This window comes from Tamandua tetradactyla, chromosome 5 (genome assembly GCF_023851605.1).
Source record: "Tamandua tetradactyla isolate mTamTet1 chromosome 5, mTamTet1.pri, whole genome shotgun sequence".
NCBI lineage: Eukaryota > Metazoa > Chordata > Mammalia > Pilosa > Myrmecophagidae > Tamandua > Tamandua tetradactyla.
This window is the reverse complement of record NC_135331.1, coordinates 25,087,654-25,114,204: the sequence shown is the minus strand read 5'-3', so window position 1 is coordinate 25,114,204 and position 26,551 is coordinate 25,087,654. Positions and strand designations below refer to the sequence as shown.

At 50.1% G+C, this 26,551-nt stretch overlaps 1 protein-coding gene and 1 long non-coding RNA gene across 3 annotated transcripts in view; one reads left to right on the top strand and one right to left on the bottom strand.

Annotated features, from left to right (window-relative positions):
• The first annotated feature begins 34 nt into the window (after window positions 1-34).
• LOC143683805 (uncharacterized) lies at window positions 35-22,456 on the top strand. The gene is made up of 3 exons (XR_013175666.1): window positions 35-318; window positions 20,339-20,477; window positions 21,537-22,456. It is a non-coding gene; the product is annotated as an uncharacterized LOC143683805 (long non-coding RNA).
• Window positions 22,457-23,229: 773 nt separating this feature from the next.
• BCR (BCR activator of RhoGEF and GTPase) overlaps window positions 23,230-26,551 on the bottom strand; it is a 123,035-nt gene continuing 119,713 nt past the window's right edge. For both annotated transcript variants that reach the window (XM_077160174.1, XM_077160175.1), the window contains 5 exons: window positions 26,152-26,291; window positions 25,474-25,608; window positions 24,408-24,513; window positions 24,024-24,186; window positions 23,230-23,768 (listed from right to left, as the gene is read on the bottom strand). In XM_077160174.1, coding sequence (XP_077016289.1) covers window positions 23,679-23,768; window positions 24,024-24,186; window positions 24,408-24,513; window positions 25,474-25,608; window positions 26,152-26,291 — 634 coding nt within the window. In that variant the 3' untranslated portion in view covers window positions 23,230-23,678. The remainder of the gene's footprint in view (window positions 23,769-24,023; window positions 24,187-24,407; window positions 24,514-25,473; window positions 25,609-26,151; window positions 26,292-26,551) is intronic.

Here is a 26,551-nt window from a genome sequence, read left to right as displayed (position 1 = left end):
CGCAGGCGCCGTGCCCCGCTCCCGGCCGTGCCCGAGGGCCGGGCAGCCAGTGCGCACGCGTCGAGTCTCGCGCTGCTGCTTTGGGCGGCGGGTTCACCTGGCGGATGTCATAGGTGCTGCCAGGTGGGTGGTGCATGGGAAAGCATCTGAGCCCGCAGAGGCTCCCCGCGGCCCATATTGCGCCACTAGTGCACCACGTGTTCATAGTGAGCCAAGGACGGTGCTGTTCTATGCATGAGCGAAGGCGTGATGAGCACAGCACAGAGCTCTGCCGTTGTGGAGCTCTCAGGAAAGCTGGAGAGGCAGACCCTGAATAAGGTAACTACGGAAAAATGAGGCCAGATAGCCTTTATCAAGTTAAGAAAGGTCTAGCATGTAAAAATGGATCTATCTCAATTATCACACTGGTTTTCTCCTTTGGTAGTGTAAACTGCATTGATAGATTTTTATTTTAGTCCATCATCCTTGTTACGCGGGAAAAACAGTTTGATCTGAATGTGTTTTTCGTACGGGTTGTTTTTGCTAATATTACTATTTTCGCAGGTATGTTGTGGAGACCCAGGGTCCTGGGGTCCTCTAATGGTGTCATAATGAGAATAAGTTAGAGCACATAGCCGCCCACAGTGGCTAGGACAGCAGTTATATGACATCAGACCCCCTGGTGTGGGGTGGGGAAGGGGGGAAATGTAAAGATGGAATCATAAACAACACGTTAAAACTACCCTCCCTTGATTGCTGTTAATAACAAACCTCAAGGTACCTGTGCCACAACCCTGTTAAAACTGTCCTCACACCCCATGGAATGCCTTTGGCCTAAACCGTTATACGCTGTCCCTTGCACTCCCTGACCCTTTGTGAGGTACTGACTTCCATTTTCAGGAATGTCACCACCAGAAACAATCTCTTGTTTGTAAGTCCCAATAAAATCCAGGCCTAACTCTCCCAAGCCCTGTACTTTGAGACTTGCCCTTATGAACCTTATTTCTGTAGGGGAGAAGCTAAGAATGCCCATAATGAGGCCTAAGAATTGCTTCCAGAAAGACTTTGTTTCTCAGATGTGGCCTCTCTGTATGAACCCAACTCTGCAAGGAAAATCATTACCCTCCCCGTCTTGTGGGACTTGACATACAGAGGTGAAAATCTCCCAGACGGCATGGGGATGAGTCTGACTCTGGCACGGTGGGATCAATGACACCTTCTTGACCGAAAGGGGGAAAAGCAAGGCATCAGTGACCAAGAGAGATAAAATGGAATCAAGAGGCTGTTCTGGAGGCTACTCTTATGCAAGCTTTAGTTAGATAGTGCCAATTGCCATGGTTTGCTAAACCCCAATCCGTGCCACTCTTGTTGATGCTTAAGAACACCTAGGGCTTGGAGCTGCAAGGGTAGTACAGTGGTAGAATTCTCATCTGCCATGCTGGAGACCCAGGTTCGATTCCCAGACCGTGCTCTTCCTCCCCCACCCCCCCCAAAAAAATTCAGCAAATCGTGCTGCAATAACGGAATAGTCACATGGAAAAAGAATGAAATGTGACTTCTACCATACAACATACAAAAAAACCCAAAAAAAAACACTTAGGGCTTGAACTGAGATTCTATTAAGGTTTCATGCACTAGGTTTGCTTTCTTGAAACCTGTAATTCCCAGAGGGTTCCTAGGTCAGATAAATCCTGAAACTCTGAAGGACCAGCCTTTCCACGATTTATCAGTTAATTACATCCCCCATCCTTTAGTGTTGACACCCTTTCTCAACATGAAAAAGTCAGAAAGGGCATTGCTAGAGATCCCTATGGATTGGGAGAGGGATCAAAGGAGAAGAAGGAAGTAGAACAGAGAAAGTAGGATTTAACAAGTATGACTGCTGAATCACTATATTAATACTCCTTCTAGCCTTTGGAACCCCTAGAAGGAAAAACCTGAGATAGTGGAATGGTAGCCCATGACAAATTCTGGGGTCTGTCCTGTAACTACATGTTGACGTGTACTTTGAAAATTACTGTTTTTTCTTTCTTTGCTTTGTATATATGTCATATTTTATAATAAAAAAGTTTTTTAAAGTCTATGCATATAGATACGTAGATTTATAGATGAGGTGATATGGCAAATGTGACGAAATGTTGCGGATCTGGGTATCTGGGGAGATTAGGATATGTGAAGTTCTCTGGGATTTGTACTACTTTTGTAGCTGTCCTATAAATTTGAAAATGCCCCGTAAAGATTTAAGATACGTAAAAAAATAAAAAATAAATCCATGCCTAACTCGCTGCCTAGCATGTTCTTTGGTCTCGGGGCTGAGCTGACCTGAGCTCTTCAACAGGTGGGTTGGAACAGTTGGCGAGCCAGCCAGGAGACCAAAGACCCATAGGCCATAGTGGGCATGAGTTTTGGGAAGGGAGACTCTTGGAGAATCTGTGGGGGAAATCCCAAATTGGCCTATATCATCCATGTGTGTGTGAGGGTGGTGGTGGGGTGGCTGCCCTCTGGATGAATGGGGACAGCTGTTAGAGTACAGGGACACCCTGAAAACTTGGGCAGGTTTGCTGTTTTGGAACAGATAGCAGGACAATCAAATGTTAGCCAAAAGGAAAAATACCAAGTAGCAACAGCCATAGCCTGGACCCTTTTAGGACCCTTACATATAGCCGCAGAAGCAGAATAGGTGGCAAAAACAACATCCTGCCGTCTAGAGAAGGAATTAAAACTAGAAGGAAATTCATATCTTGTCCAGGCAGAAATGAAGGACCCTGTGATTGCCTGCACAAGTGGATGGTCAGTTGCAGACCCTGGCATGTAGACATGCCCAAATCAGAGGCTATAAGTTGACTTGGACTTGAGTCTGGAGGGTTTTAGCTACTCTGGGATGGGACCCCAAAACATGGGACCCCTTAGACTCTTCCTCAGAGAGGAAGGGGATGAGGACTGGAAGGTGAAGGAGGATGAAGAGCCCTAACAGATGCACCCCATAATACACAGACATAAAGGACATTGTAAGATCGGCTGCCTTGGATTCAGCAATTCCAACCTGAGCAGAAATTACGTTGTTATAAGAGGTTATATTGCTTCTGAACTGGGCGATTTAGGTAGCGGTACAGACAAAATCTAAGGGGTATCTACCTAATTGGCTTTTGAGGTTATGGAGCACCAGAGCAGAGTGGGTAGTGCGTTCTGGAGTGGAGAAGAATAAATTGGTGTCCATTACAACCCATCACATTCACGATGACGATGCTTATAGGATATCTCAACTGATGCAAAATTGCCTCCTTATTGGTATGGCTGACCGACTGACAGGTATAAGTCTGCATGGCCTAATGAAGGGGCTCCATCTCACAATAACCCCATTGGCAAAATACAGAAGAGCTACAAGATGTTTTATGGGGGCTGGGAAAGAAACACGCCACTTATGTTGAGGCTTTCACAGGTCCTGACACTGAAATTTCTACCGCAAAAAATGGAAGACATGGTATTGGATACTGTCCCTAACCATTGCTATGGGCCTCTCATGTCTAACCTAAGTCCAATAGTAGGACAGCATGCTTCTCTTGCTGCTCAGGCTATAGCCAATCTTGGACAGGAGGAGAGACTGTGGAAAAAGTGGGTGTAGAGGTGATGGGAAAAGCTCCCCAGGGCATATGGCCCTGTTCAGGTATCCCACAAGCAGATGTGGATAATCTCATCGCTGCAGGCATAGAGATAGGGACATAGATGTGCAACCTAATGCAGTCCTGGTAAAACTATGGAGCAAACTGCCAAAGGACCAAAGATTTACTCATGTGAGCTCCTAAGCCTCCGAGGGAGAAGGGGAGTCAGGAAAGAAACTCTCATGCAGAGTCCAGGCCCAGGAGGCCTCTGCTTCCTTGGAAGATGCTTGGCAAGCCCCTTTCCCTCTTCTGTAGAGGGAAATCAGGATCCCCAGGTGCGAACAATAGTCCGGGAACCCAGGAATCAGAGGCCATAGGTATAATTAACCATCTAGTGGTCCCTGATTAACACACAGCAAGTGTTAGCAAAGTTGGGAGCCAAATGTACCTTAATCTTTGGGAATGTATCCCAGTTCTACAGGCCAGCACTGGCTATAGATGACTGGGTGTGAGGTGGGGGGGGCGCGATTGAGCCAAGCAAAGTGGTACAGTCTAACTTTACAGATTGGGAGATTGCCCCTCCTCCCCCCACCCCAGTGTATGCAGTATGCATTTCCCCTATGCTGGAATACATTTTAGTAGTTGATCTTCTACAGAATGCCACATTGCAGACAACTACAGGGGAATTCTGCCTGCAGGGTAGAGTGATCAAAGTGGTCCTAAGGGGCAGGCAGAATGGTCCCCTGTAAGAGTAGCCCCACCTCGGAGAGTCCTGGCTACAGAACAATGGAAAATTCCAGGAGGGCACCAAGAAAGCTCAGCCACTGCCAACCTGTTCGAGTGGGTGAGGACAGTGATGCCCACCCACAGCCCCTTCAGTAGTCCTGTAGGGCCCGTGAAAAAGCCTGTGGCATATGACAGTAGATTACTGGGAGCTAAAGTAACACCACCATTGTATGCCATAGTCCCGAACAGCACTGGTTTACTACAAAAAATGAGTACCTGGTTGCATCAGTATCATTTGTATTGGATCTTGCTAACGCTTTCTTTAGCATCTCCCTAGAAAAATCAGACCAGCCTGCATTCCCCGTCACTTGGAGAGGCCAGCAATGGACTTTTACTGCACTTCCCCGAGGCTGTGAACATGCCCCAACTATATGTCACGGTCTCATGGCAAAGGCTTTAGCTAAGTGGAAAAGTTCCACAAATGTAATTCTGTTTCACTATATTGATGATTCATGTTAACCAGGAAGTCTCACAATTAAAAGAAGGCTCAGGCTCTTTGCTATCTCACCTTGAGAGTCAGTGATGGGCAGTCAGTCATGATACGCTGCAAGGCCCTGGCTGATGTGTAAAATTCTTGGATGTTGTATGGTCTGGTAAGACAAAAACTATCCTGCTGTAGTTGAGAAGCTGCAGTGTTTCCCCATGTTCCAGACACCGAAACAAACTCATGGCTTTCTGGTAGTTATTGGGGTGTTGGAGACCTTTTGTTCTTCATTTAGCCCTGGGGGCATAGATCCAGACCTGCCTCCTGAATTGGATGTTGCCAGCACTGATGTTGGCTTTGGGTGGGGTCTGTGACAAAGACAACGTGGCACTATGCAAAGCAGTCAATAGGTTGAGTTAAAGCAGTATGGATAGTAATAGTACACGAGCCTAGAGACATGCTATCTGCACTGACAGCTGGGCTGTTCACAAAGGCTTTATGACTTGGATGGCAACCTGGAGGCAGGAACAGTGGACAGTGACAAGTAGCCCCTCTGGGGACAAGAATTGTGGAAGGATGTCTGGGGAGCATGCCAATGATGAAACATAACTGTCTACCATGTCTCTGCCCTCACTCCTGACACGTTCCCCAGGAAGGTGGAAGCAGATGCTTTCGCAAAGGTTCAGAGCAGCAGAGCTGAAACCAGGGGAGCAGCAGAATGGCTTCATTGGAAAAGCAGACACCGAGGGTGTCAAACCCTGTGGTATCTGACTGAGCAGTTCCAGCCCCCAGTCACATACCAGCAGCTAGTGGACGTCACTAGAGAAGGTCCTTCGTGCTCTCTGTGTCAACCGCAAGGGCCACCACACCAGATGGGGCACATCAGCTGGTCCCAAATCCCGTGGACCCAGTGGCAAGAGGACTGCATCAGTCCCCTTCTGCTCTCGGAGGGGGCAAGGTGTGCTTTTCCTGCCGTGGATGTGGCTACAGGACTGCTGTGAGCTTTCCCGGTGGGAAAGGTGAACCAGTGGGCCACCGTGAGATGTTTGGAGCAAGTGAACACTCTGTGTGGAGCACTACAGAGATAAACAGTGACTGGGGACCCCTTTCACTGGGCGGACAGCCCAACCCCAGGCCTTGGATCAGGATATCATATGGATGTTCCATCCGTCCTACAGTCCCACAGGTGCAGGCCTCATTGCAAGAATGAATGGTTTGTTAAAGGAGCAGCTAAAAGAGGGTGAGAGGTCCTTGCAGCAGTGGACTAAAGGACTTTATCAGACCTTAATGCTCCAATGCAGTGCCAGTGGGTGCTGCACATGCTCCTATTGAAATGCTCTAATTGGGACATTTTCATGGCCATTGAATTGTAGACTTGCAACTTAATCATTTCCCGCTTTTCATCGCATTCCAGCAGCTAGCAAACTAGAAGAGCCTCCTTATAAGGACACTTGGGATGGCATTTAGGGCCCACCCAGATAATCTGGGATCATCTCCCCATCTCAGGGTCTTTAGCATCTGCAAAGACCCTTTTCCCAATTAAGAGAGCTGCTTAGTTTCCTAGGCTGCTGCTCCAACCCAGCTCTTGAAGTGCTCGGGTTGACACAGCCCCGAGACCAAAGAACACTCCAGGCATGAAGTCAGACATGAGTTTTACTAGGACTCACGAGCAGGAGAAGATTGTCCCAATGGCGGGAAGCCAGCACACTGCAAAGGCAGGTGATGCAAGGGATAGCTTATGAGAGTTTAGGACAAGGACATTCTATAGGATATGAGAAGAGAGTTTCAGCAGGGTCTCATGCCACAGGAGTTTTGAGATATATTATCAAGAAATACGTCAGTGGAGAGGAGTTTTAATGCTTTACAAGATAAGTGGTTTACAATTCGTTCAAGCTTCCTTTTCCTCCCTGAGGAGTTCTGTTGATCTTTTAACTTTTCTCCAGGACACGTAGGTGGCTACGTACAGCGACTTGCTCTCAGAATGGTGTGGGAGACTGGGACCTGGGTCTCCACAGCTGCATAAAGCAGATATGAAACAGTTCAGCTTAAGCAATGGGAATTTATTAGCTTAAGTTTGAGGCTAAGAAAATGTCCAAATCAAGGCATCATCAAGGTGATGCTTTCTTCCTGAAGACCGGCTGCTGGCAATCCTTGGCTCATCTGCCATGTGGCAAGGTGCAGGATGGTGTTTCCTGGTGTTCTAGTTTGCCAACTGCTAGAATACAATATTCCAGAAATGGAACGGCTTTTAAAAAGGGGAATTTAATAAGTTGCTGGTTGACAGTTCTAAAGCTGAGAAAATGTCCCAATGAAAAAAAGTCTATAGAAATGTCCAATCTGAGGCATCCAGAGAAAGATATCTTGGTTCAAGAAAGTCAGTGAAGTTCCTCTCAAATGGGAAGGCACATGGGAAACACGGTAAGGGTTTCTGTTTCAAATGGAAGGGCACATGGAAAACATGGTATCGTCTGCTAGCTTCCTCTCCAGCTCCCCAGGAGACATTTTCCTTCTTCATCTCCAAAAGTCACTGGCTGGTGGACTCTCTGCTTCATGGTGCTGTGGCATTCTCTGCTCTCTCAAATTCTCAAACTTTCTCCAAAATGTTTTCTCTTTTATAGGATTCCCGTAAACTAATCAAGACCCACCTAGAATGGGTGGAGACGTCTCCACCTAATCCAGTTTAATAACCACTCTTGATTTAGTCACATCTCCAGGAGATGATCTAATTACAGATTCAAGCATACAATATTGAATAAGGATTAGAAGAAATGGCTGCCTTTACAAAATGGGATTAGGATTAAAACATGGCTTTTCTAGGGTGCATACATCCTTTCAAACCAGCATACCTGGTGTCTCCCTTCTCTTCCAGGTTTCATTGCTTTCAACCTCTAGCTACTCCCTCTGTGGCTTCCCTGTCTTTGAATTTCATTTTCTTATAAAGGACTCCCTAAGAGGATTAAGACCCATCCCGACTGAGCTGGGTCACACCTTAACATCAAAAGTTCCTAGTAAAAATGGACCCACACCCACGGGAATGGATGAGATTTAAGAACATGCTTTCCTGGAGGCACATGTAGTTCCAAACCACCACAGTACCATTTACAGGTTTCAGATTAGAAACGGGCATCTTTGGGAAGTGGAAAGCCACAGTTCAGCTAACTCTAGGTATGTATTCTTTGGTTTCTTCCTTTTTTAACTCAACATTCCATCTGTGAGATTCATCCATCCTCTTGCATGCATAGATAATGTATTAGTTAGGGTTCTCTAGAGAAACAGAATCAACAGGGAACACATGCAGATATAAAATTTATAAAAGTGTCTCACGTGACCGTAGGAACGCAGAATCCAAAATCCACAGGGCAGGCTGTGAAGCCGATGACTCCGATGGATGGCCTGGATAAACTCCACAGGAGAGGCTCACCAGCCAAAGCAGGAATGGAACCTGTCTCCTCTGAGTCCTCCTTAAAAGGCTTCCCATGGGGACTTCCGGAGAAGATGGCGGCTTAGTAAGACGCGCGGATCTTAGTTCCTCCTCCAGAACAGCTACTAGGGGAGTAGAAACGATACAGAACAGCTCCCAGAGCCATGACAGAGATCAAAAAGACAGCGTACCCCATCCTGGAATGGCTGACTGCCTGAGAGAACCCACTCCGGTGAGATCGCCAAGGGATGCGGGCTTCCCCGGGCGGGGCGGCAAGCGGCCGGAATCCCTCCCTTCCTCCTTCCCAGTCCAGCTGGCAGAATTGGGCAGGCGGTCCCCTCAAGCAGCGGCGGCTGGCGCCCCCACCGCGCGCGGCCCACCGGAGCAACTGAGAGAATTGGATCGGAAATCCCCAGGCTGCGGAGAACGGTGACCGGGGGGGGTCCCTTCCAAACACGTGACTCCCCGGTCCGGCTGGGAATGGTGCACTCTCCACGGCCGCGGCAGCTGGCGCCCTCCCGCCACGCTTGGCGCCCCGGGCCGACTAGGAAATTCGGACGGGGGCTCTCCCCGGCGGCGGCAGCGGGCAACCCTCACCGCGTTTGGACCCCGGGCCGGCTGGCACTCTTCCAAGCCGCTTCGGCTGGCGAACCTCCCCCACGGCGAGAGTTTTCCAAAGTTAAAGGACCCACAACACCTTTTACTGGTGGGACCCGCAGACAAACGTGTGCCACGAGCGCCACCTACTGGGCAGGATAAGAAAAACAGAACCCAGAGATTTTCACAGAAAATATTTCAACCTGTTGGGTCCAACACCCAGGGAAATCTGACTAAATGCCCAGACGCCAGCAGAAGATAACGGGTCTCACTCAGAAAATTGAAAATATGGCCCAGTCAAAGGAACAAACCAATAGTTCAAATGAGATACAGGAGCTGAGACAACTAATGCTGAATATACGAACAGAAATGGAAAACCTCTTCAAAAACGAAATCGATAAATTGAGGGAGGACATGAAGAAGACATGGGCTGAACAAAAAGAAGAAATAGAAAAACTGAAAAAACAAATCACAGAACTTATGGAAGTGAAGGATAAAGTAGAAAAAATGGAAAAAACAATGGATACCTACAATGATAGATTTAAAGAGACAGAAGATAGAATTAGTGATTTGGAGGATGGAACATCTGAATTCCAAAAAGAAACAGAACTAGTGATTTGGAGGATGGAACATTTGAATTCCAAAAAGAAACAGAAACTATCGGGAAAAGAATGGAAAAATTTGAACAGGGTATCAGGGAACTCAAGGACAATATGAACCGCAAAAATATACGTGTTGTGGGTGTCCCAGAAGGAGAAGAGAAGGGAAAAGGAGGAGAAAAACTAATGGAAGCAATTATCACTGAAAATTTCCCAACTCTTATGAAAGACCTAAAATTACAGATCCAAGAAGTGCAGCGCACCCCAAAGAGATTAGACCCAAATAGGCGTTCTCCAAGACACTTACTAGTTAGAATATCAGAGGTCAAAGAGAAAGAGAGGATCTTGAAAGCAGCAAGAGAAAAACAATCCATCACATACAAGGGAAACCCAATAAGACTATGTGTAGATTTCTCAGCAGAAACCATGGAAGCTAGAAGACAGTGGGATGATATATTTAAATTACTAAAAGAGAAAAACTGCCAACCAAGACTCCTATATCCAGAAAAACTGTCCTTCAAAAATGAGGGAGAAATTAAAACATTCTCAGACAAAAAGTCACTGAGAGAATTTGTGACCAAGAGACCAGCTCTGCAAGAAATACTAAAGGGAGCACTAGAGTCAGATACGAAAAGACAAAAGAGAGAGGTATGGAGAAGAGTGTAGAAAGAAGGAAAGTCAGATATGATATATATAATACAAAAGGCAAAATGGTAGAGGAAAATATTATCCAAACAGTAATAACACTAAATGTTAATGGACTGAATTCCCCAATCAAAAGACATAGACTGGCAGAATGGATTAAAAACAGGATCCTTCCATATGCTGTCTACAGGAAACACATCTTAGACCCAAAGATAAACATAGGTTGAAAGTGAAAGGTTGAGAAAAGATATTTCATGCAAATAACAACCAGAAAATAGCAGGAGTGGCTATACTAATATCCAACAAGTTAGACTTCAAATGTAAAACAGTTAAAAGAGACAAAGAAGGACACTATATACTAATAAAAGGAACAGTTAAACAAGAAGACATAACAATCATAAATATTTACGCACCGAACCAGAATGCCCCAAAATATGTGAGGAATACACTGCAAACACTGAAAAGGGAAATAGACACATATACCATAATAGCTGGAGACTTCAATTCACCACTCTCATCAACGGACAGAACATCTAGACAGAGGATCAATAAAGAAATAGAGAATCTGAATATTACTATAAATGAGCTAGACTTAACAGACATTTATAGGACATTACATCCCACAACAGCAGGATACACCTTTTTCTCAAGTGCTCATGGATCATTCTCAAAGATAGACCATATGCTGGGTCACAAAGCAAGTCTTAACAAATTTAAAAAGATTGAAATAATACACAACACTTTCTCGGATCGTAAAGGAATGAAGTTGGAAATCAATAATAGGCGGAGTGCCAGAAAATTCACAAATACGTAGAGGCTCAACAACACACTCTTAAACAACGAGTGGGTCAAAGAAGAAATTGCAAGAGAAATTAGTAAATACCTCGAGGCGAATGAAAATGAAAACACAACATATCAAAACTTATGGGACGCAGCAAAGGCAGTGCTAACAGGGAAATTTATTGTCCTAAATGCCTATATCAGAAAAGAAGAAAAGGCAAAAATTCAGGAACTTACTGTCCACTTCGAAGAACTGGAGAAAGAACAGCAAACTAATCCTAAAGCAAGCAAAAGGAAAGAAATAACAAAGATCAGAGCAGAAATAAATGAAATTGAAAACATAAAAACAATAGAGAAAATCAATAAGACCAGAAGTTGGCTCTATGAGAAAATCAATAAGATTGATGGGCCCTTATCAAGATTGACAAAAAGAAGAAGAGAGAGGATGCAAATAAATAAGATCAGAAATGGAAGAGGAGACATAACTACTGACCTCACAGAAATAAAGGAGGTAATAACAGGATACTATGAACAACTTTACGCTAATAAATACAAGAATTTAGATGAAATGGATGGGTTCCTGGAAAGACATGAACAACCAACTTTGACTCAAGAAGACATAGATGACCTCAACAAACCAATCACAAGTAAAGAAATTGAATTAGTCATTCAAAAGCTTCCTAAAAAGAAAAGTCCAGGACCAGACGGCTTCACATGTGAATTCTATCAAACATTCCAGAAAGAATTAGTACCAACTCTCCTCAAACTCTTCAAAAAAATCGAAGTGGAGGGAAAACTACCTAATTCATTCTATGAAGCCAACATCACCCTCATACCAAAACCAGGCAAAGATATTACAAAAAAAGAAAACTACAGACCAATCTCTCTAATGAATATAGATGCAAAAATCCTCAATAAAATTCTAGCAAATCGTATCCAACAACACATTAAAAGAATTATATATCATGACCAAGTAGGATTCATCCCAGGTATGCAAGGATGGTTCAACATAAGAAAATCAATTAATGTAATACACCACATCAACAAATCAAAGCAGAAAAATCACATGATCATCTCAATTGATGCAGAGAAGGCATTTGACAAGATTCAACATCCTTTCAGGTTGAAAACACTTCAAAAGATAGGAATACAAGGGAACTTCCTTAAAATGATAGAGGGAATATATGAAAAACCCACAGCTAATATCATACTCAATGGGGAAAAGTTGAAAACTTTCCCCCTAAGATCAGGAACAAGACAAGGATGTCCACTATCACCACTATTATTCAACATTGTGTTGGAGGTTCTAGCCAGAGCAATTAGACAAGAAAAAGAAATACAAGGCATCAAAATTGGAAAGCAAGATGTAAAACTATCACTGTTTGCAGACGATATGATACTATACGTCAAAAACCCAGAAAAATTCACAAGAAAACTACTAGAGCTAATAAATGAGTACAGCAAAGTAGCAGGTTACAAGATCAACATTCAAAAATCTGTAGCATTTCTATACACTAGCAATGAACAAGCTGAGGGGGAAATCAAGAAACGAATCCCGTTTACAATTGCAACTAAAAGAATAAAATACCTAGGAATAAATTTAACTAAAGAGACAAAAAATCTATATAAAGAAAACTACAAAAAACTGTTAAAAGAAATCACAGAAGACCTAAATAGATGGAAGGGCATACCGTGTTCATGGATTGGAAGACTAAATATAGTTAAGATGTCAATCCTACCTAAATTGATTCACAGATTCAATGCAATACCAATCAAAATCCCAACAACTTATTTTTCAGAAATAGAAAAACCAATAAACAAATTTATCTGGAAGGGCAGGGTGCCCCGAATTGCTAAAAACATCTTGAGGAAAAAAAACGAAGCTGGAGGTCTCGCGCTGCCTGACTTTAAAGCATATTATGAAGCCACAGTGGTCAAAACAGCATGGTATTGGCATAAAGATAGATATATCGACCCGTGGAATCGAATAGAGTGCTCAGATATAGACCCTCTCATCTATGGACATTTGATCTTTGATAAGGCAGTCAAGCCAACTCACCTGGGACAGAACAGTCTCTTCAATAAATGGTGCCTAGAGAACTGGATATCCATATGTAAAAGAATGAAAGAAGACCCGTATCTCACACCTTATACAAAAGTTAACTCAAAATGGATCAAAGATCTAAACATTAGATCTAAGACCATAAAACAGTTAGAGGAAAATGTTGGGAGATATCTGATGGAACTTACAATTGGAGGCGGTTTTATGGACCTTAAACCTAAAGCATGAGCACTGAAGAAGGAAATAAATAAATGGGAGCTCCTCAAAATTAAACACTTTTGTGCATCAAAGAACTTCATCAAGAAAGTAGAAAGACAGCCTACACAATGGGAGACAATATTTGGAAATGACATATCAGATAAAGGTCTAGTATCCAGAATTTATAAAGAGATTGTTCAACTCAACAACAACAAAAAGACAGCCAACCCAATTACAAAATGGGAAAAAGACTTGAACAGACACCTATCAGAAGAGGAAATACAAATGGCCCAAAGGCACATGAAGAGATGCTCAATGTCCCTGGCCATTAGAGAAATGCAAATCAAAACCACAATGAGATATCATCTCACACCCACCAGAATGGCCATTATCAACAAAACAGAAAATGACAAGTGCTGGAGAGGATGCGGAGAAAGAGGCACACTTATCCACTGTTGGTGGGAATGTCAAATGGTGCAACCACTGTGGAAGACAGTTTGGCGGTTCCTCAAAAAGCTGAATATAGAATTGCCATACGACCCAGCAATACCATTGCTGGGTATCTACTCAAAGGACTTAAGGGCGAAGACACAAACGGACATTTGCACACCAGTGTTTATAGCAGCATTATTTACAATTGCAAAGAGATGGAAACAGCCAAAATGCCCATCAACAGACGAGTGGCTAAACAAACTGTGGTATATACATACGATGGAATATTATGCAGCTTTAAGACAGGATAAACTTATGAAGCATGTAATAACATGGATGGACCTAGAGAACATTATGCTGAGTGAGTCTAGCCAAAAACTAAAGGACAAATACTGTATGGTCCCACCGATGTGAACCGACATTCGAGAATAAACTTGGAATATGTCATTGGTAACAGAGTCCAGCAGGAGTTAGAAACAGGGTAAGATAATGGGTAATTGGAGCTGAAGGGATACAGACTGTGCAACAGGAGTAGATACAAAAACTCAAAAATGGACAGCACAATAATACCTAATTGTAAAGTAATCATGTTAAAACACTGAATGAATCTGCATCTGATCTATAGGGTTTTTTTTGTTTTTTGTGGTTTTTTTTTTTTTTGTCTGTCTGGTTGTTTGTTTGTCTTTTTTTTTTTTTTTACTATTATTATTACTTTTATTTTTTTTCTCTATATTAACATCCTATATCTTTTTCTGTTGTGTTGCTAGTTCTTCTAAACCGATGCAAATGTACTAAGAAACGATGATCATGCATTCTATGTGATGATGTTAAAATTTACTGATTGCAAATGTAGAATGGTATGATTTCTAAATGTTGGGTTAATTTCTTTTTTTCCGTTAATTAATAAGAAAAAAAAAAAGGCCTCCCATGATTAGATTTAGCATCACTAATTGCAGAAGACACTCCCTTTTGCCTGATTACAAATGGAATCAGCTGTGGATGCAGCTGACGTGATTATGACCTAATCCTATGAAATGTCCTCATTGCGACAGACAGGCCAGTGCTTGCCCAATCAGATAAACAGGTACCACAACTTGGCCAAGTTGACACCTCTCCCTAACCATGACAGATAATTTACTCATTTTCATCATTGCACAGTATTGCATTGTGTGAATATTTGGGGGTTCTCTCTGTTTGCGTTGGAATATGCAAAAAAGATCCCTGGTTCCAGTGGAAAGCCATGCATTGTTAGAGCGTAAACTTCTAGGTTATCTGACTTTGATTTTGTGGAGGCTCTGGGCCTTTCTTTCTAATTGCTTTTATGTTCTTTTACAGCTTTGTAAATTGTAGTAAACTGGTGGCAGTGTGTACTGATTTGAAGCTGTTGTGTACCCGGAGAAGGCCACGTTCTTTTGGTCCATTTGTGTGGGTGCAGCCCTATTGTGGGTGGGACCTTTTGGTTAGTTTATTTCAATTGAGATGTGACCCAGTCCACTCAAGGTGGGTCTTTATCCTTTTACTTGAGTCCTTTATGAGGATAAAGGACAGAAAAAGCTCAGAGAACTCAGAGAAAAACACCTAGGGAGTTTAGAGAGAAAAGCCCCAAAGAAGCTAAAAGAGGACCCACAGAAGCTCAGTGAGGAAACTACTAGAACCAAAAACTGAAAGCAGCAAAACCCAAGAGTGAAGGAGCAGTTAGATGCCTAGTTATCTGCTGGAGGACCCCGGATGTCAGCAGCTTTTCTTCAGAGAAGGTATCTTCTTGATACCTTTTTTTTTTTTAACATGGGCAGGCACCAGGAATCGAACCTGGGTCCTCTGGCATGGCAGGCAAGCATTCTTGCCTGCTGAGCCACTGTGGCCTGCCCTTTCTTGATGCCTTTAATTTGGACAGTTTCCTGGCCTTAGAACTACAAATGTGTAAGCTGATAAATCCCCTTTATAAAACTCAACCCATTTCTGATACATTGCATTCCAGCAGCTTTAGCAAATGGAAACACAATGCAAATGTTCTTCTCCTACCCCCACAGTGGAAAAACCAGTTTTGCCTCCATTCACAAGTTTGTTTCAGTATTTCTGCTCCATAAATATATCTGACCTTTGGAGTTGCCCTTGAACTGACTGTAACATCTTACCAACTGTATCCCTTAATTAACGTGCTGAATACACCTTTCGACACGTGTTCATTTTATATTTGTACAAGAGATCACGATTTTAGCTTCTCTTGAAAATCACCCTTCGACAATAAGAATAAATTCCTGTGAACATTCTTACACATACCACAGAACATTTAATGAGCAAAAACTACCAGACTAGATTTTCTGCCACTGAAATTCTGAAGCCAAGGAGACGTTTTCTGCCAAACAGGACATTTGGCACAGACATTTCCTGAGTACCCCCCCAGGGGGGCTGGACTTGTGTCCCTGAGCTGGGGAGAGGGCTGAGATGCCAGGTGCCCTGTTTTCGAAGAGCCTGGCTGGGGGCTGCTTTGTGACCTGGGTTCAAAATCAGGTGAGAGGGCTGTAGCATCTCTGGGGGAATTGGGGAGTTTTGTGGAGCTGGTGGCGTTTGAGGAGGGTGTCTGCAAGGAGAGGGCAGTGGACAGCACAAGAGAGAGCAAGGAAAGGACAAGTATTACTTGATCACACTTACATGAAATAATTAGAATATGCAAATCTATAGATTCAGGAGTTAGAATACAGGTAAGCAGGGACATGGGTGAGGAGCTGGAGTTCCTACCTAAAAGAAACAGTGTCTCTTTGGGATGATGGAAAAGCTTTGGTCGTGGAGGGTGGTGAGGGTAGCACAAGGTGACGAATGCAAATTAGCACCACCCAACTACATGTGAAAGCAGTTTAAGTGGGAAATTTTATGTTCTTCCTATGTTACCATGGTACCCTTTTTTTTTTTTTTTTTTTTTCAATTTTGAGATGGTGAAATGGCCTGGGGAGCACCATTATTTGAACATGGGTAAATGTGCTGAAGGCAGGACCCGATGGACAGAAGTTGCAGGTGCTTTCCAGGGACAGGATGAGTGGAAGGAGGTAGCAGCACATAGAAGGCTGCTCTTTTTATTTGGTGCAGTCTGGACAAAAGTGGGAGGGAGGCTCTTGAGGTTACAGAGTGAGCTTATTTCACGAAGCAGTAACGTGAAGTCCTTTTCGACTCATGGAGTTTCGCTGCTAGTTACGGTTTCAACTCAGGACAGGACTGTTGGGCGGAGTTCGGATTTTGTAGAGAAAGCAGAAAGTCCCCATTTGGGGGTCAGCTGTATCATCAAATAAAAAGGAATGTGGTGTGAAGATCTTAAAAAGAAAGAACCAGGAAGTGTGGGCAGACATGGCTTCTTTGGGGATCTGGGAGAGAAGATGTGGTTGGATGGAAGCATGGGGTCACCTTGGCCACAGGGTGACCGGGTGGGGTGCCCGACCCTGGAGGAGCAGGTGGCAGGTGGCCCGAGGAGGTCACCCACCAGGTGTGCAAGCCGCTCCCAGGGCCCAGCCTGTCCTCCAGATGGCAGGGTTTGGGGTGACTGCATGACTTCCTTCCATGGGCCTGGGGGTCCCTGGCCTCAGAAGCTGGCCTCTCCCTTGTGGTCAGATCCTCTGTGTCCCCACTGGGGTATGCCAGGCTCCGCAGACTGGGGCTCCCTGCCCTTGGGCTCAGCACCTCTAGGTCATTCTCTGTCTGGTCCCCCCATACCCACTGCTGCACTGACTGCCTCAATCACCCATCCTTACATGCCTCGGCCCCTCGGGCCCGGCTCCCGCCCACTGCACCCCCGGAGGAGCCAGGGCTGGGGCCGCAGTCCAAGCTTCAGTCCAACAACAGCTGTTCCCATCAGTTCGCACGTGCCAGGAGGTCAAGCTTGGGATTCTTGGAAGCTCTGTCCCAGGAATGTGCACTGTCAGCGGAGGGGATGTGTGTGCACGCAGGGACCAGCCATCTGCCTTTCTTAGCCATGGCCGCTCACCCCAAATGGCCCCTTGTCCCTGGCCACCACGGCCTGAACCCTGAGGAGGTCCTTGGGGTGGGGGCATGGAAGTGGGGAGGACTGGCGGTCATTGCAGGGACGGGACATCTTCCCTCCCTCTGGAGACCGTCACACCCTCTCCTTCCACAGTCAGGGAAACTGAGGCCAGTCCAGCCAGGCGTGGGAGTGTTCCCATTGTACGCAGGGAAAACTGGGAGCACAGAGAGGTCAAGGAGCTTGCCTGAGCCCCCTGCAGCCCGCACTTCTCTTCCAAAGCCCCTACAATGAAACGACTCATGGGGTCTAAGCATGCACTTTGGGGCCCATCCACCCGTAGGTTTGAAACTTCCCAGGGACGGGCACCATGTCTTCTCGGGAAGTGGCTCCTCTTAACCTGGCTTAGAGCTAAGGTCTCCATGCACAGAAAGCAGTCATCCCACCCCAGCCTCCTGAGTCTACTCCGTTCCGCCCTGAGAACCCCAGGAAGGCGCCTGCTCACTCTGCCGAGGACCTGGGAAGAGCTGGAGTGAGCCAGAAGAGGCAGTTCCAAAGCAGCATGCTTTGGTGGCTGCATTAGTTTGCTAAAGCTGCTGGAATACAGTATACCAGAGATGGAACGGCTTTTCAAAAGGGAATTTATTAAGTTAAAGTTTACAGTTCTAAGGTTATAACAGTGTCCAGACTAAGGCATCCAGAGAAAGAAACGTTCACTCAAAAAAGGCTGATGTCTGTCATATGGGAAGGCACATGGTGATGTCTGCTGGGCTCTGCATCTCCAAATGTCCATGTTTAGGTGTCTGCTCTGTCAATACGCCAAGCGTCTCCAGATGTCTGTGTCTCTGAGAGCTCTGAAGCAAGTGTATCTCCTGCAGCTTCTGCATTTCCACATGTGTGTGTCTGCATCTGCACTGAGGTTTCTCCAAAATGTCTCCCCTTTCAAAGGACTCCAGTAAACTAATCAAGACCCACCTGGAGTGGGCAATCACATCTCCATCTAATCAAAAGGCCACACTCACAACTGGGTGACCTTTTTATGGAAAAATCCAAGACAGTGTAGAGAGGAAAGCCCAGGAGAAGCCGAGAGAGGCCCCACACGGAGCCACCAGAACCAGGAGCTGAAAACAGACCTGGAAGGGGAGGACCAGCAGGCGCCAGCCACGTGCCTTCCCCTAGGACAGGCATCAGCCTTCCTTGAGTCAAGGTGTCTTTCTCTGGGTGCCTTAGTTTGGACCTTTTTGTGGCCTTAGAACTATAAACTTGTAACATAATAAATTCCCTTCTTAAAAGCCAACCCACTTTTGTTCTATTGCATTCTGGCAACATTAGCAAACTAGAACCCTTCTTTACAGCTCCAAAGACCCTTCTCCCAAATAAGGGCACGTTTTGAGATCCCAAGTGGATCTGTTTCGGAGGCCACCACTCAACCCACAACAGTGATGGCGGGAGAGTCAGTTCCCCTCTAAAAAGGGGGACGCCGTGAACGGGATGTCGGGGGGCATGGGTGTGCTCTGGACAACCACAGGACTTCGGTTCGGAGACTCTGGGTGGGCAGTGGGCACATGGCCTCCTTGGGCTGAAGGTCCACCGCTGGCTGCCCCTGCCCTGCATGCCGCTATCCAGCAGCTGGCCAGCTTTCCCAGCCAGATGTTGCACCATTGCACATTAAAAAAACCCTCAGTGCCTTTTGACTTTCTCTTCCCCCCTTTTGGGATCACCCTTGCCCCGCCTCTGGGACATAGCCCTTGGATCTGGGAGCAGCCCCCCCCCAGCGAGGACCTCAGAACTCAGGGTGCAGTGGGGCGTCTGGAGCCTGCGTAGCTGGCAGGGCTGGGGGGTGGGGGGCCACTCCTCATGGGTGTGGGGCTTCGGGCCCCCCCACAACCCTGGAGTCTGGGGGACCCCTCCCAGCTAAAACACAGGTGCAGCATGGTGGGTCTTGCGTGTCACAGCTGGACAGTAGCCGTGGTTAGGGCACTAACGGGGATCCGAGTCGACCACAAGCACGAGGCCTCCATGGGGGGTGTCGTCAGCTAACATCTGGGGTCCCCTCTAAGGCCATGGACGTGGAGTAGCAGGGGAAACTCCCTGGTGCTGAGGGGCAGCATGGCGGAACGGTGGGCAGACAGTGACCCCCCTCTGGTCAGCAGCACCCCGCTAGCACGTGGCACCAGCAGCAGGGGGACCCGGGCAGGTGGCTCCGCAGGGACCGTTGGGCCCACGCCCCTCATCAGATGAAAGCGACCTGCCCTGGAAATGTGGTTCAAAGTGTGGTCACTCAAGCCCCCAAGCCCCTCAGGATAGGTGGGGGGTCACCCCCAGGTCTGAGATGGCCCGTCCGAGCCTCGGCCTCCCCAGGAGCCACAGTCCTGGTGCCTCCTCCATGGCAGCCAAAGTCAGGAGGCGTTCTGAGGGGTTCAGAAGGACCGTGTGGTTGGAACTCCGTCCCCTGGCCGCCTCCTAGCCCAGAATCGCACAGGACCCACACGAACTCAGAGTGGCTGCAGAGTCCCAGGGAGTGGTTCCCCCCAGCCTGGGCAGCCCAGCCCCCAAGTGCAGTACAGGCCAAAGGATGGGTCTCGGGGGGAGACTGAGGGTTTGCGGAACAGGCCCGAGAAGGTCCCGCGTCCACATGCTGTCTGGTGGGAAAGCCGGGGCCAGGCACCCAGCGCCTGGCCTGGGTTCCCCGTAGGAGCTGGCCTCCTCTGCAGCCTGGACACACTGGACAGAGGCCCCAGGGAGATCGCAAGCTGGCCTTTCTGCTCCGGGAGACTGGGGGGACCCAGCACTGAGCTCCAGCATCCCCACACACGCCCCAGGTCTGACAGCCCTTCTCCCTCACGCAGGGGTGACCCCAGCCCCAGTCCCGGCCGCCGACCCTTGGCAGCCAACCCAGGCTGTGCACACTCCTTCCAGAATTGATGTGTTACCGCTCACAGTCCATGGTTCTTCCCAGAGCTCTGTGGCAGCCGACCCTGAGCCCATGTAAGTGCTCCCTTGTCAGGCCACTGGGACTTCCTTCTGGGGGAGGGTAGGAGAGGCCTTTGGAGACTTCTCAGGAAAACGCCCCCTCCCTGTGGCTGCAGAGCGTGTGTGAGGCCTCCCCCGTGTTTACAAATGTGGCCGCGTCCAGCTGAAAGGGCAGGAGCTTGGGCAGCCTCTTGAGACCCCAAGGCTCCAGCCTCTGATCACTGACGGGCACCGGGAGGCAGGGTGGGCCACCGTGTGCCTCAGTTTCTCCACCTATCGAATAGAGCCGTTAGGTTCACAGATGTGGTGAGGATATAGGATAACAGGCAGCCACAAATGGACCAGCCCCAAGTAAGAGGCAAAAGTGTTTAAGTTTTTCAAACAGGACCAGGAAGGCAGGGATACAAAGAACCTCCTGTAGCCTTTGAAGGCTCACTCGGAAGGGCCAGCAGCTTTCCCAACATGAGCAGGACCCAGTGGCGACCCCAGGCCACCAGAAGGACCATGAAGGGCAGTCCCTGTGCTCAGAGCTGCAGCCCCCAGCCCCGTCTCTCCCTAGGACACCCTCCTGCCCCCCAGTCACCAGCGAAAGGGCAAATGTGACAATCCAGAGGCAGAGGCGCCTGGAGACGACCCAGGGACGGCCTCACTCCTGGCTCCAGTCCCCCCCCCCACCAGGAGCTGATCAGGCAGTAGAATGAAGAGCTGCTCCCGGGGGTCCCAGGAAGACCTGAGCTCACCCCACCCCAAACTCTGGCAGTCTTTGGTGGGTAGGGGGAGCCCCAGGGTGGTGGCCGGGGGTGAAGTGACGGAAGGCAGGTCTGCGGCCCTCCAGCCCAGGCCCCATCACCCGATGGCCGAGGCCCGGGGCAGGACCGGACATGCACTTTCTGTAGACACACCAGGCCTGCCCAACCCTCGGTCTCTCTGTCCAACCTGTGCCGTCTCTTGCCCAAACCAAACCTGCCCACGCTCGGGGGTGCCACCTGCTGGTGCCACCCAGGACCCCCAATTCAGCACCCAGAGCGGGGGGCTCCTCCCCGCGGCTCCAGTCCGCTTTTCTTTCTTTTTCAGTTCAGCAACTACCATGAAGGCCAGGAGTCTCATGGAACTTTGATGGACGTGTTGTTGACCAGCCAGCTCCTGGTCAGGCAGTGTCCCCTGTCCTTACGGAGATGCAGACGGGCTGAGCTCAGGAGCAGCTGCCGGGAGAGCGGCCCTGGCAACTTCCCTTGTCCGGCCACCACACCTGGGAGGTGGGCCTTGCTGCAGGGGGGCAGCTCAGGCCCCCCACACCAGCCCCCAGCTCGGCGGTGAACCGTCCTAACTCAACAGAGAAGCTGGGTACCCCGCAAGCCTGCACCCCCCGAGCTCCTCTCTTAGGCCGCGGGACACAGTAACCCCAGGGAGGGCTGGGAAGGAGCTGGAAATTGGCAGAGACACGATGTATTGCTCTCCAGCTTCGATGTGACAAATGCAAACCGTGAGAGAGCAGAGGGCACAGGCCAGGTTAGGGGGTCTCTAAGCTACATGCATCCGTCCCCTTGCGGGGCTGTAGGTTGCTCAGGTTGACGCAGGCAGGGGGCACTGAGCGTAGGGAACACGTGGAGGGGTACAAGACATGCTTCCCTGTCCTTACTCCCGGGAAAGCAGCACAAAAAAAGCAGATCTGCTTTGCTGATAGGGAAAAAAGTTCAGCTAAATACATACTAAGGTAGCAAATGTAAATAACCTCCAAGTGACATTGCTTTTTCTCCCTCTGGTTGGCTCCCCCTTGCCAGCCTGGGCGGGTGCATGGGCGAGGTCCAGGGGTAACGGGACCACCCCACGCTTTCCCAAGCCCTGCCATCGTCCTTCCCTGGGGAGCCCCAAGCCTCCCTTCCTGCAAGAGCAGCTCTGGCACTTGGCCCTTTTTTGTGATGTGGCTGCCCTTGATGTCTCCCACAAATCCATCGTGGCCTCCCCAGTTCTGGTTTCCCTAAGCTGGTCAGGAGAGGCAACGCAGGCCCCCACTAGGCAGGTCCCTCCGCCTGCTCTGTGATGGGACCCCCCCTCCCCCCCGCCAGCATCCCCAGGGCCCGGCCTCTACTCTTCCCCCATTTCCCACACTTGGGAGACTCCAGAAATGGCCCCTGACCCAAACTGGAGGAAGACAGCTGCTGGGCCCTGGACGTCCGCTGAGAACATCCTTGAGTCTTACTAGGTATCTGAATCTGTTAGGAAAAAAGAAATTAGAGACTACGTCTAGAACGTAAAAATATTCAAGGATCAAAGTTTAAAACCGGCTGTGGGCAAGCAGTTGTAAAGAGGAAACTTCTGGCAAAAATTCACTGAGTTTGCTTGGCCAAGACGGGGGGTGGGGGCCAGTCAGTGGAAGGCAGGGGCTGTGGGGAGAGGGGTGTGGGCCAGGACGCCCCTTTTAGCCTGGAGGCAGTGAAAGTGCAGGCCCGTGGGCTCTCCCTGGAGAACAAACTACAAAGTGCATTCCAGGCCCCTCCCCCTCCCCGAAATCATGCAAAGCTATCGGGAACCATGGGGAGGGGGGATGGGCTGGGGGGGGCACGGGAAAGAAAAGGGAAGCCCCGTTTCTGCACAGAGAACCTTCTAGAAAGAGAAGGGCAGAGGGGAAAGGGCCGAACGGCACGCTGCGCTGGCTTTGCTCTTCCAACACATGGAAGTTATAAGTCAGGGACCCCGAGGTCAGCCCCCCATCCCTGCCGCCTACCTCCCACACACACACAGATTGACAGGGCTGCAGCCCCACGGCGACAGAAGCAGCAGCAGCGTTTATTCAAGACACGAGAGCAAAGGAATCCGGTGTGTTCCCTTCTCCCCCGAGAGGGTGCATCTTGACGCATGATCCAGTAGAAATTGGTTCAACTCTGAGAAGTTCAAGTTCATTAAAAAATCCACCTCGGCCGGCCCTGCCCGGCTCGCCGCGCCCTCTTGTGGAAGCCTGGAGAACTGCACAGCTGGGGGGGCCAGCCTGGGCTGGGGGTGGGGGGCCCACAGCCCCCCAGAACTGCCCTGGTGCCGCCCCGCCTTTCTCAGTGCGGAGCCGTTGTCTCAGCAGACGACCCACCTCCGGGGGTGGCCGAGTCACCCCCTCCGGAAGGTTCCAGAGCCCACCCTGTGGGCGGCCTGCTGTGCCCGAGGTCTCAGGGGGATGTTGCTGGCCTCGTGTGTGTGTGTGTTGGGGGGGGGAGGGTCGTGCCTTTAGACCTCGGTGGAGAACAGGACACTTTGTCTCTTGCTGTCTGGGGCAGGGATGGCGTCCAGCTGCAGGAAGTACAGCAGCACCTGGACCTGTGCGGACCGGGCAGGGAGAGACAGGCCGCTCAAGTTGTCACAAGGTGGGGGCGCGTGTCCTGCACCCTGGCTCGGACCCCCTGCCCAGGCCCCCCACCCCTGCCTGCTGGTGGCAGGAACCGCTGTCCACAGGCAGACCCTGAGGGCTGGGACTGGGTCGGTGGGGGGGTACATTTTAAGCTCCAGCCAGGTGCACCTGAACTCCGCCTGCTACCCCCCACCCCAGCGCGGGCGGCACCTGCTGGCCCATACCTGTGACATGACCTCCAGGGACCAGCTGTCGGTCATGCTGATGGGCTGGCCGGGGTTGGCGGGGGGCTTGGTCTCCTTCTCGGAGGGCCGTAGCAGCGTGGGGCCGAAGACGGTGGCGAGGTTGTGGAGGGACATCTTGTTCACGGTCTCCTTCTCAGCCACCCTGTCGGGAGTCCGGGCACCCGGGGGTGGGGGGGGGGAGTGTTCTGTGGCCTGTCCCTCAGGGCCCTAAGGGACCCTGGGAGGGCGGCAGCTGGCCCCAGGCCCCACCCTGCCTTTGCCCAGCGCCCTGGATGCACTGAAAGCAGAGGCCGGATCCTTCTGGATCCTTCCGGAGGCTGGGCAGGGAGAACGCCAGGGAAGGCTGGGGAGAGCCAGCGCTACCTTTTCAGGTGGTCCACGAGGAAGAGGAAGGTGAGCAGGTTGGCCTCTGGGAGCGACAGCAGGAGGTTGAGCATGCAGCTCTCCTTTGCAACAGGGTCTGAGAGAGCTGCAGAGAGGGGCATGCATATTACTTCTCGGGAGACACCGCTGGCCTCTGGCCTCTCTGGAGAGGATTTGACGGAGCATCAGGGCGTCTGGGTTGGAGGGCCTGGGGCAGCCCGGCCCATCACCCTCACACCCAGCCAGACTGGCACCCAGGGGAGAACCCCATGAGCACCGGACACCCTTCAGAGGTCAAATGCAGAGAGGTGCCCTGGGGCTTTTCCCATGTCTCCAAGGTGTTCACGGCAGCGCAGGGACCAGGTGGCTCGGCTGGGCCTGGGACACGAAAAAGGCGGGAGTAGGGGACAAAGATGACCCCTACTCCCAGTCCCAGCATGTTCCCAGGCTCTCACATCCCCTTGTGCACCCTGGAGCCACTTCCAGCTTGGAGAGACCCAGTCTTTTGCTGACTGGGCCTTGGGCAGCCAGATCAGTCCTACAGGTGACACAGAGGCTGCAGCTACTCCAGACACCAGTGCATGGTCCCCTTTGGACAGCCACGCTCCAGCTTGACTCAGGGTCAGGTCAGGCTTGACCCCGGGCTTGAATGGGCTGGGACTGGCTACTAGAGAAGCTTGTGGGCCCTGCTGGCTGCACTTGGCCTGCGGAGCTGCATTCGGCCCTGGGATCCAAGGAGAGGGAGCAGCAGCTTTCAGGAACCTCCCCCCACCCTCCCCAATGCAGACACATGCCACCGGCAGTGCTGGCCGCTCCTCTGCCCTCCCTTGCCATGCAAGGGATACCTGACTTGAAGGTGGGGACAGAGGGCTGCCTTTTAAGGAAGGGCTCAAGGGGCTCGCCTCTGGGCCCTTCTGCCTGCAGGGGTGGTCTCCCCAGGCTGCGCTGAGGGCAGAGGGGTGCAGCTTCGGGGCCCTCACCTGCCTTTGACCCCCAAAGGGTGCGAGCAGGCAGGGGTGGAGGGTGGGATGAGGGATCCCGGCGGGCGTCAGCCACGGGTGCTCACCAATGCCCTCGGCAAAGCTGGGGTAGAACTCATCGGTGAAGAGGGGCTCGGGCAGCTCCCGGAAGTACAGCTTGAGTGTTCCCGCGATGGCGTTGACGTCCATCTCACCCATCATGACTGACACGTCCTTGTTGTCTGCAGGAACACAGGCAGGCGGGGCTGGCCTTAACCCGTGGACCCCAAGTCGGGGTGCCATTCTCCCCGCCTGGGCGAAAGAGGCACGACCTCGCCCACCCCCCACCAGCTGGCTTTTGGGGGTTCTCCCGTTGGAAGGGGCTCTTCTCACTCCTTCCAAGAGCCCAAGTATGTGCAGGACGATGGAGCAGGAGAGCACAGCCAGGGAGCCACCCCACTGCATCCCCATGCACCTTGCCCCAGGAGGCTGCGAGGCAGAGGGGGGGATAGCGCTGTCAGCAGCTCAGCAGCTGCGGGGGCTGGGCACCTGGGGCCACACTGGGGCTTCGGGCAGCGCCTGCCCTTTGGGCTCCGGAGGCCAGTGGTCCCCCAGGGCCCAGGGCTGCTGGCTCTCAGGGCTCTGATGGAGGAGCTACAGTTGCAAGGTCCCAGGGCCTCACTGGAAACGGGAGCCCTGGCTCCTTCCCAGCATGCAGGGTTCCCTGAGACAGGGGAGCCCCAGGTCTCCCGAGAGGGGTGCTGGGGGCCCTGGGGCACACTCACTGAGGTCGAAGGCCACCTTCAGAGCCTGGATGTCCGTCGCCACCCCGGACACGCGGTAGATGCCCACCTCCTCCAGGCCGCGCCGCTCCACCTCCTCCACGCACTGGCGCACGATGTATGGCACCTTGGAGCGCTCCCGCCTGCGGACGCACCTGCCTCAGTGCCCCGCTGCCCGCAGGCAACACCACGGGGGAGGGGGAGGGGCCTGTCCCCCCACGGGGGAGGGGGCCTCTGTCCCTGCAGGCACACAGGCATCACTGGGTCTACCACAACGGGGGGTGGGGGTGTCACCAGCCGGACGCTGTGGGTCACGCAGGGTCCCTAGGGAAGGTCGGGGGGCTTTTCTAAGCTAAGGGGGCCTCTGAAGTGCAGTTAAGACTCCCGGGCAGCGGTGGATGAA